The sequence below is a fragment of the Maylandia zebra genome, linkage group LG14 (assembly GCF_041146795.1).
Source record: "Maylandia zebra isolate NMK-2024a linkage group LG14, Mzebra_GT3a, whole genome shotgun sequence".
Taxonomy (NCBI): domain Eukaryota; kingdom Metazoa; phylum Chordata; class Actinopteri; order Cichliformes; family Cichlidae; genus Maylandia; species Maylandia zebra.
This window is the reverse complement of record NC_135180.1, coordinates 5863958-5874982: the sequence shown is the minus strand read 5'-3', so window position 1 is coordinate 5874982 and position 11025 is coordinate 5863958. Positions and strand designations below refer to the sequence as shown.

General features: G+C 39.3%; 1 protein-coding gene across 1 annotated transcript; it reads right to left on the bottom strand.

Annotated features, from left to right (window-relative positions):
* Window positions 1-4001: 4001 nt before the first annotated feature.
* dhrs13b.2 (dehydrogenase/reductase (SDR family) member 13b.2) lies at window positions 4002-9748 on the bottom strand. The gene is made up of 8 exons (XM_004574563.5): window positions 9604-9748; window positions 9309-9482; window positions 8962-9237; window positions 8484-8813; window positions 5995-6342; window positions 5829-5918; window positions 5675-5694; window positions 4002-5563 (listed from the first exon to the last, which is right to left on the bottom strand). Exons 1-8 carry the CDS (start codon window positions 9647-9649, stop codon window positions 5549-5551), a joined length of 1299 nt encoding a protein of 432 aa, XP_004574620.1. The 5' UTR covers window positions 9650-9748; the 3' UTR covers window positions 4002-5548.
* Window positions 9749-11025: the final 1277 nt, after the last annotated feature.

Sequence of the window (11025 nt, the reverse complement as noted above, 5' to 3'; positions counted from 1 at the left end):
TTACTGTGTTTCCAGTGTTTTTAAAGAAAGTAATGGAGGGAGGCGTAAGAGATCAGTGATCAGTGTGTCTTGTGATCTTACTGGTTCACAGTTTGCAGTTAACTCAAACTGTTAAAAACATGCAATGAAATCCACACAGAATATGGAGATGATAGATAGATAGATAGATAGATAGATAGATAAAAAATTGGCCATATTATATTTACATTACCACAGTGAGATTATTTTTTGTCTCATGAACAACATTAGCTAATTGTTATTTACTAACTAATCTTGAAATGACTCTTCAGTACAGAAATGAAGCCCAACTATCATGTTTTACAGTCCGGTGGTCTCAGCCTCAGATACTCAACTAATCAAAGTGATGTCATGACAAAAATGAATGACCAACAAAACATTTTTCTCCTTCATTTCTGTCACACAAAGCTGTATGAAACGTTTCTCGCGGTCAGTATCATGGTTGCTAGGCAACCTGAACAGCGCGTGGAAAGGCTAGACCGTCCCATTTCACAAGCCTCTCACTTCCGCACTTCTCGTACGTATAGTACGCATCGTACGTAGTGCGCGTACTTCAAGCGTGCAGACCCTGAATTGGGGCACAGCCATAGAGAGGTGAGGCTGAGATGGCGTGAACATATGAATACTGAACAAAGCATGTTGAAGATGGAGCTGCCAGACAGGAAAAAAGTCAAGTTTTTGGATCTACTACTATCTACTACTGAGCATTTATGGGTATTTACAGCCACAGCCTTTCTCCTCTTTCACTTTCTTCGGGATTCAGTTACTGCAGAATATTTTTTCATGACAGGGGACTCCAGCCAGTTTTGCATATTTGTACAAATTTTAATATTTGACTTCTCCACAGTCGGGTCTGTCTTTTCTTTCCCAGTGACTTGTACCAACAAGTCCACAGACATAAGATCACAGATAAGCATTGAAACAACAGAGAAGAATAGTGTTAGATCAACATTAAATCATCTTCAGCCTCCTGCCTTACGGTGAGTTAATTGTTCCCTGTACTTTTACAACATCCAGGGATCAGAGAGTGTGTGTGGTTCAGTATATCAACAGTGAAATCAGGCCCCATCCAGCACCGGCCTCAGCTTGCTGCCTGTCTCTGCAAACTGGATTATCATCTTAAGATCTGTGACTGGATAAAGTTGCAGTAATTACACAGAACTAGGCCATCATGGAATTTCACAAATGTCATGCTCATCTTTTTCTATGGAATGATAATCTGTAACTGATATAGCCGTTGATGATGTTGTAAGTGCTGATGTCGTTTTAACTGAAATTACACAACTAGCATGTTGTACATTTCTTTGGCCAATAAATGGAGGTTACCAGCAGAGCTTCCACTGCAATTGTAGACCTCACTTCAAACTTGAGCACACAGCCAGACACACACAGCTCCTCTAGAGCTAGATTTGATGATAGATATTGATAAAGACCCAAGATTTCTGTCATTTTAACCATTTTTTAAACTTGTTTACTGTCAGCTACATATTCCTGCTCTTTGGCCTTTATCTTTGAAGAGAGGCCAACGCTACATCCATTATCCATGATTTATATGAGAATATTCTATATTGAGATAATCTTCCACGACACACCTGATCATTGCTCGTGGCACACCTATGTGCTGTGGCACAATGGTTGGGAAACGCTGTATTATATTATACATTTCTTACATAAAGTGGCAAAAAATTAAGGTTTGATGCCATGTATATTCTTTACAATCCCTGTTTTGACTGGTGTGAAAAAAGTATTTTGAAAGTGTCTTTTTCACTTGAGTGATAAATCAAGTTTGGTTGGCTGTTGGTTGTGGTCATGACACAGACTAGCAGACTCTCACACCTGTGAACAGACAGAATACATCTCACAAGGAGACAACTGATAAAATCAGAATGGAGAAGGTAGGAGCAGGATTTATGTGAACTGTGGTTTTACTTTAAAAACACTGCAGCACTGATAACGTTTTGTTTTTGTTTGTTTTTTTCAAACATGACGTATATGTGTAAGCATATCATCCCTCTTATCATGAAATCTTGATGGTATCTGGTCATCATTTATCCTGAGATTGATAGCCTTTGTCTGGTTTGTCTGTAATTTTTAATGGCTGTGTTTTTGCTCTGCTCTTGTTTGTCACATGGCATTACTTCAAAGAATATGAAAAGCGAAGTCTGTTATATTTTTTTTAATTAATTTTCTTTCCTTTCCTCCCTTTTGCCTGTGGCACATCTTAGACAGCTTTAAATTTGCTTTAATGTGTTTGTCTCTCCTAAACATTTGTGATCAAACCCTGGGCCACACACACACACACACACACACACTTTTATCCCTTAGGGCACCAGAGGCAGGCATCAAAACGGATGTGATAACACCATTATTCTTCTGAAATTCTTTTTAAAAGGAGAGCGACAAATGGGTTATTTCACACAACTCTTCTCCTCAGTCCTGCAGTTCATGAATGTCCATTTAAACAACACTGTGCCATGAAACAGACTTTAACAATATAGATGATTTCTCACTAATTGAACTTTACTTACAAATATAGCTACATCTTTCTCATGTAGTTGTTAAGACTTTTTTTTCCTATACCTGACATACTGTATTTTCCACACTATGTCATGGCGAAGTGTATGCCAACCAGATGTGGGCCAGGTCTGGCAATGATGGCACTATTTATGTTCCTATTTTCTTATTTTAGTTAGAAGACCCAAATGCCATGTTGCAATAGTATACTGCTATGATAGACAACATTTCAAATGCAGGTTTGACAGGTTTGTGAGTGTACACTTTATCCAAAACCTAGTCACCTACTCATGCTTATCACTGGGTGGCTGTAGCTCAGGAGGTAGAGCTGGTCACCTACTGATCGGAAGGTTAGTAGTGCGATTCCTGGCTCCTCCAGTCTGCAAGAGTGTGAATGTGTATGAATATACAGGGTGGGCCATTTATATGGATACACCGTAATAAAATGGGAATGGTTGGTGATATTAAAGTCCTGTTTGTGGCACATTAGTATATGTGAGGGAGCAAACTCCTCAAGATGGGTGTTGACCATGGTGGCCATTTAGAAGTCGGCCATCTTGGATACAACTTTTGTTTTTTCAATAGGAAGAGGGCCATGTGACACATCAAACTTATTGGTAATGTCACAAGAAAAACAATGGTGTGCTTGGTTTCAAAAATTAATGCACAAGTCATGTATTTTATAAAGGAAGGGCTCAGAGACCCCAATTGGGCTCCCATGAGCAAGATGAAAGCAGGAGATTCATGTCACAAGTTGGGATGTGGCATGTGTGTGTTTAAGTCAACAATATGTTACACTGCAAATAAAAAGTCAATTCTCATTTCACACATACAACATTCTGCTCATACAACTGAAAAGCAGAGGAACTTAGACATTAATAGTAAAGTTGTTGGTTTTTTTTAAATAAACATGAAGACAACTTTTCTAAAGCAAAGCTATAAGATCTGTAAGGTAAGTATGAGAGGAACATTGAAACGCATCTACAAAACAATCACATAAATAAGCAAAAGTTAGATTTTCCCACAAAAGAATTTAGCAATTGCCCTCTCTTGTTCTTTCTTTTAAAAATTCTTTTAAAATGTGTTTAATTACATTTTTAAGAATACATTTGGGTTCAATCCAAAAGTCTCAGCTGCAAAATGATGCAAAAACAGATACACAAATGTAAAAATTGTTTTCTGCAACAGAGTTAATCTGGTTTTCATAAACTATGATTGAACAAGTAAGAAAGCCAACATAGAAAGTTGAAAAACTGTCTATTTGCATTACAAGACTGCAGCAACTATTTAGCATTCAGCAGCACACATCAACCTGAGGAATCTGATGAAACACCCTCATTGTTGAGTTAGTGAGTGCTCCAAGTCCAAAATATTCAGAAAATACATTTTAATTCCAAAACATTTTATTATTTAACCATGTGCTGCCAAGATAGTGCAAAAATGTTTCATAATATAAACTCCATAAGCTATTAAGTTAGTGGTCGTCATTCTCATTTATTCCCATTATTCAACAGGTTTTCAGCAGTAGAATCGCTACAGATACGCAGTTATTCCAAGTGCCTGGTACACTTTTCTTGTAAATAACAAACACTCCAGTTATCTTCAGTGTTTTTAATCAAAACTATTCTGTAATTCCACAAAATCGAACAAAACATTTTCATTTCTTTATCGGAGCATGGATTTGATTTGTTTGTTTGAAAAAAAACACACACCTGAAGATCATGAACGTGTTCAAATTTGTTCAGAAAACCTTTCTCTGCAGCACTTTAAGTGGTCTAAAACACCACAAGGCACCTTCAAAATGTGATTGCTGCATTATGAACATTGAGTGGTTGCTCCAGCTGTTCTTTACCACCCCTGATCCCAATTGATAAAATGGGTTTCGTTAAGACCAGTCTCTAAAAAGCAGTTCAGACCAAGCAACAGTCCTTCAAGAGTAAAAAAAATAAAAATAAAAAAGCTGCAGTTCCACTATTGGCCAATTAAGGTTTGCTAAAAAAAACAAATCAATCCCCATAGATTTCCATGTTAAAAAGCATGTTTACAGACTGGTATAGGAAAGTCTCCTCTATGGATAGTTTCGACCTTTCCTTCTCTTAATGTCATGTAATGTGTGATATTTTTCTATAACTCATCTATTTGAACACAAGTAAGGTTTAAGTTAGGGATGTTATATTTGTAATATAATTGTCCGACAAATAATATAACCTGCTGTGTAGTTTGGCATGTTCAAAAAGTTTGTAAAAATACTGGAATTTCACTCTCCAGAACTGAAGCCCCCATTTAGCAGATACTTAATTTAATGAATATTGCTTGCTAACCAAGTTAGCTAGCTAATATCTACAATCTACCCCCATCATCAAATATTGTCTCTTACTGCTCCTAAAAGACAGCCTGGTATCGTCCAAAATCCCAAGGCTTAACCTTCAAAGTGAGGAATCCAGAAACTACTGGGTGAGATCACTGTGGCTACATCCATCTTTTACATACAGTCTGTGGGTTGCGCCAAACAACTTTAAGCCTGATAATAATAGGCTTAAGGTGTCTCTTAGTGGATGATGATTCACATGAATAAACATGTGACTATAGCCATTGCCTAGCAGCAGTGCTGTCCTGCTAATTTGTTGTTCCTGGGGTAAAAGAAAAGGCATTTAGATTAATATTATAGTAAGAAGAAAACAGGAAAATGAATAGGACTCTCTCAGGATTCTAATAAACACAAGAACACACTGATAGCCAAGCAAACCCAGTTAATTACAAATAGGAGGAAATGCAAAGCAGGGGCGGACTTAGGTTGTATGGACGTGGTTTACTACAAAACAATCAGACTTTCAGAGTCCATGAAATTAAACTTAAATCAGTGCAACACAAAAACAATCAGTTTCACAGAAACCCAAATACACCTAAAAACTAAAATCAAGCATTTCAGCATTTCTAAAATTAAAAAAAAAAAGATGGGGGGGTGCTGCTGTTCTCACTGATGGGTGTGATGCTCTGCTCAGGCCATCAGCGCTGCTCAGTATGGCTTCTTCTGCTCGTGACAGGCACAAAAACACACACATCATTGAAAACAAAGGTAATTAAATATCATTGTGACTGGTGTCATTACATCAAATGCATTTTTTAAATAATATAATCTTACCTCTACTGCCCTTTTCCTTACTGTGGAGAAAATAAATGAGAATTACTCTTTAGGACATCAACACCTCATGTAGCTCCACAAACAGCTAACACATGTAAGCTGTATATGTTTCCAGGAAGCGCTGGTGGGTTTGCGGCCTGTTTATATCACTCACCTGAGTGCAGGTAGCGCAGCATTACAAACAGGATGACCAACAGGATTACAATCAAACCAAGAACAATGTTAAACATCCAGCTCCCTGGCTCTGAAACAGATAACACACATGAGACTCTGCTGCTCCCTACTGATAGTTTACAGTATTACACTGAGACGTCTCTCACCTTCCACATTCAGAATGAAGCTCTTTTTGATGGGCACTTTCAGGGAGTGATGAGAGACACTGCAAGTAAACTGTTTGCCAGACTGCCTGAGCGAAGCCTTGAGGTAGAAGAAAGCTGACAGCGAGTAGGTCCTGTCCTGGTTATGTTTGTGGCTGGACAGTAGGATGTTATCCAGTACCTTGGGCAGAGGAGCACCAACCCTCTGGCCTGATGCTGCCGGGTCCTGCTCGTACCAAACTATCTCCACATCCAGGGGGTAATAGCTGTTTGCCTCACACACAACTTTCTGCTCCTGGCCCTCCTGCAGTGAGAAGGTGGGTCCCACATTGAGGGAGACACGAGGAGGCTCTTAGGAGAGAAAGAATGGAAAATGTAAAAAGTTATCCCAAATGTATGAATCCACAGCTTCTGTGTTCTAAGTGATGGAAACATTAAAAAAATCACACGTGAATTTCATTAACCATCATGGAGGGATGGATGGATAATTGTTATTAATCTCTGTCTCTCTTCCACAGCATGTCGTCTATCCTGTCTTCCTTCCCTCACCCCAACCGGTTGCAGCAAATGGCCGCCCCTCCCTGAGCCTGGTTCTGCAGGAGGTTTCTTCCTGTTAAAAGGGAGTTCTTCCTCCCCACTGTCACCAAGTGCAGCTTGAACTGACTGTTGCTGTGAATATAACTGACACAGGAAGCCACTGCTTTAATTTCAAGCTAACAATATAACAAATGAATGAGAACAATGTGTAACTCAGCTGGAGTTAGAGAAGAATAACTCAGTGATTATATGTAGTAGTAGCCAAGAGGTGTGGTCTCTGTGAAGGAGCAATGAAGGATAAACTGGGGGGGCTGGATAGCTGTCATAGGGCCGTCATAAGGAAAAGTGTTTGTGATCCCTGATGATCATTTGAATTGGAGACATTTGAAATTTCTGAATATTTGTAAAAGTTGACAGTAAGACACAACTTACTGAGCCACATAGAGCCCACTTTGATCTTAAGCGAGCTGGACCAGTTAAATTACCATTTCTATCAGTGTAAATGAGTTTAACTAATTTCAACAATACATCTCTGTTGTTCTACATGAGACATACAACATACTGCTGTAATAAACTACATTAATCTGTTAGCGCAACTTTTTTGGCTTAAGTTTTTTTTTTTTTAAAGTGTAACATTACAGAAAACTCTGGTAGCTCCTTACCTGTAGTGCCCTATAATTATAAGGCAGAAAGTTAAATTTCCTATTTTTATTATTTATTTTACTCTAGAAGCATTGTTTTGTTTTTTAAAAAAGCTGACATTTCTAGAGCAGACAGTAAAAATACAGTAACTTTTCTGTCATTTAATTTTTTATTTGCTATTTTATTGTTGTAGCATGAATGGCTATGGGGGAGTTCTCGCAGAGCAGGTCAGCCACTAATCAGAAGGTCGGTGGTTCGATCCCAGGCTGCCTCCTGGCTGCATGCCAAATATCCTTGGGCAAGATACTAACCCCATGTTTGCCTACTGGTGGTGGTCAGAGACTGTGTCCGGCAGCTGTTCTCTGTCAGTGCGCCCCAGGGCAGCTGTGGCTACAATGTAGCTTGCTATCACCAGTGTGTGAATGTGTGTGTGAATGGGTGAATGACTGAATGTAGTGTAAAGCGCTTTGGGGTCCTTAGGACTAGAAAAGCGCTATACAAATGCAGGCCATTTACCATTTATCAGCAGGATAACTATAACATTTATAAAAATACAGTTTTAACTGTATTTTTTAAAACTTCTTCTTCAAAGCTCTTCTTCACATTTCCAGTGGCTGATTAGAGTCTTTGCCTAGCTGACCTTATGTCAAACAACGCTAGGCAATGTTTGGATGAAGTCAGGACCTAGAAGGGCAGGTAATATGCTGCCTGAGCATGAAGCACTGAAAGGAGCTGGTGGTGTCAGCTGTGAAGAGCATGAAATGAAAGTAGATGAAATCTCAGCTGAGGCTCATTAAAAGTTCTCAGGGTCCACTGTCCATTCAAGTGCCCATTATCCCTAACTAAAGGGAACCCATTAAACTAATTTCCAGCCCCATTTGTTTCATTCTTGCTGTACAGTAGAGCAGCTTTACATGATGCACAGTTCAAAATAATCTTGATTTAACTGGGTCTTGAAATTGCTCTTCAGCGCTAACTCCTCCCCCTTTACACCAAGTTTCTTCTGATTGGTTGGACCTTATGAACAAAAGATTAAAAGAGTGGATGGGTTGGGCTTCTCTCCTTACAACCACATTAGGGATATCCACTCTCACTGACTTCATACAGATCTAAAAGTAGAAAAACTGTTTAAAGTCTAGATATGGATACTTGTTATGAAAATCTGAAAATCTGACCATGTTTAATATGGAACAGTATGACAGAAAAACTAAAAAAAAAAAACAGAATCAGTCCCCTTTATAATCCATTTTTCAGTTTAACTAATGTAACAGGCAGAATTAGTATTAGTACTTTGTGTCATCTGATTTCCTCACCTTCGATGTGCAGATTTATGTCCACATTGCCAAACAGTGGATTCACTGACACTGAACAAATGTAGGTCCCTTCACTGCTCATCTTAGACAGGGGGAGGGTGTAGGTGGCATCGCCAGTCGCCAGAGCCTTCAGCCCAACGCCGCTCCCCTGGGTGTGCCCGGTGCGGCTGGTGTAGCTGAAGAGTTTATTCCTCTCTCCCCGGTGCTGCCAGTGCCACTCCACAGTGATGTTGGCACCCTTGTGGTCAACGTCAAACTGGCAGTGGAGCTTTTGCTGGGACATCAGGCCTGCTTTCACTGAAGGAGTCTTTGTTTTGATGACCATGGCGACTGTGGAAACAGATCTGGTGACTGTCTGCACAAATTTCTCAAAACAAGTGGCCCACCATGTCCCATAACTACACATGCATCATCAACAATAAGTATCATATGATAGATATAATTTTCTGATTCTGAAATCCTCATATGGTGAGTTTACCTGTGGTGGTGAGAACCTCTCTGTCAGGGATGGGGGGCCATTTGCGGTAGTCCTGCTCTCCTGGGGGAGGCTGGTCAGAGGGGTGCCTGAGGAAACCAGTGACTGTAAAGAGGCCCCTGCTGTGTCTGAGGGTACAGAGGAACCAGCGGTTGTACTCTAGGGCGCCCATGACAGGCCAGCGGACATAAATGCCCTCTGTGCTGTATCTGCGTAGCTCACACTCCAGCTGCTCTTCCTCCACCCCCTCCACATACCGCCTCAGGTCCAACTTTGATCCTAGAATAGGACACATGCAGTCAAATCAAATGTCTTTCAGCCTTCTCCTCATGCAGCCTGCAGTAACTCACCAGTGATTAATAAAGTGATGGCGTTTGGGTTAACAGGAGCATCTTCTTTCTGACCAAATTGCAGCATAGCCTCTCTGTGGATGAGTCGAGTCTCAGTGTGCCCCTCATTATTAGTAAACACATGTTCGTCAGTGAACTGACAGGGCAGCCACGGGTTCTGGATACTCCACACACCTAAATCACACAGACATATGCACAAAATCATCATTAAGCATATGATTCCATTCATGCAGTCGAGTGTAGCGTCCACACTAGCTCTAAAAACGCGGTGACAAAGCCTTGCACAATAACTCACCTGCACTTAGATACAAGTAAATAAGGATATTTAAGATTAAACCCATGATTCTTCATTGGTGACCCCGCAGAAAATCCCCTTTAGTTCGGTTGCCACTCGAAGTTTCTCCGGATACTTTCACTTTCATTTTCAAGGAAAAAAAACTGGCTTTGCAGACGCTCCGATCACGTGACAAGCAGCACACAAAGTAAGAGGGAAAATATGAAATTATAATAATATTCGCCGTTAAATTGCACTAGTTTCAACGTTAGATTGTTAAAACCCCTAGTTATTGTTTTGTTTAGTAGTAATCTGGCTGTGTCCAGTGCGCACTACTGTGTGACAAGTTACTCACAAAATATCCATAATCATGCCCACAGTTGTATTTCTACAGAGGTTTCTCCACACGTCTCAACGAGTCAACTGTAGGTTATGCTTCCATTTTTTTTACGCCATCAAACTCGTAGTACTGCCTTTGACCTGAGGTGTTGCTGTGAGTGCACCAGAGCACATCCACAGCCACAGCACAGGAAGGTTTTTTTTTTGTTTGTTTTGGTTTTGTTTGTTTTGTTTTTTTTTTTACAAAAATTTTTATTCATGAACAATAGCACAAGAAACAGACAAGAAACTTAGAGTATTCATCAAATAAAAATCATGTGTAAAAACTGTGTGTTTAAGAAGCTAAAACAAAGTTATAAACTATCAGAAAGCAGTAACTTGTCTCAAATTAATTTAAAATGGCCAGGTAAAGCAACTTCTGTATTTATTTTTATTTAATGTTAATAACTGTACAATACTCTGTTTTTGGTAACTATTGTCCATGATGTAAATATGTAAAAAAAATGTGCATGCTTCTGTTCTGTGTCCTGTGTGTCCTATTTGTTTGTATACAGTATGTGTTTTTCTTGCTGCTGTTACAACCAAATTTCCCCTTCTGGGACAATTAAAGGATTATTCTATTCTATTCTATTCTAAAGTAAGGGCTTTCCTATCACTTGCAAGTTTTAGCAATTTACTCAAGAATTTAAATTCATTAAGCAATCAGTTTTTCACTGTTTGGTTTTAAAATATTTACATTTGTGGATACAGTATTCCCTGACAACAACAGAGTCCAAACAAATATCCCATACTTGATTGCTTTATTGAATCCCAGTGGACTGTAACTAGCTCCATTTCATAAAGAGATTGCAATAATGTGGAAATAGTGTGGAAAAAGCAGAAGATCCAGACTTCAATATCATCTTCACAGAATACTCAGGTGGTCGTATCCAAGTTAAACCAGTTTAAATTGGTTTAACTTGGATAATAACTTGAAATTTCTGAATTTCATCTCCTTGTTACCTGAACTTAACTGAATTAATCTTAACTGAATTGTGACAGTTACAGGATCCTGTTCAGGGAGGGTGCTGTCCTAGCTCCACTAGTTACTGAAACATTACTATT

Excerpts from the sequence above, each read along its gene's own strand:
- dhrs13b.2 (XM_004574563.5), bottom strand. The coding sequence starts at position 9,649 with ATGGGTTTAATCTTAAATATCCTTATTTACTTGTATCTAAGTGCAG. Across the intron at positions 9,483-9,603 it reads TTACTTGTATCTAAGTGCAG|GTGTGTGGAGTATCCAGAAC; the intron begins GTGAGTTATTGT and ends TGTGTGATTTAG. Across the intron at positions 5,919-5,994 it reads CTTCATTCTGAATGTGGAAG|AGCCAGGGAGCTGGATGTTT; the intron begins GTGAGAGACGTC and ends TATCTGTTTCAG.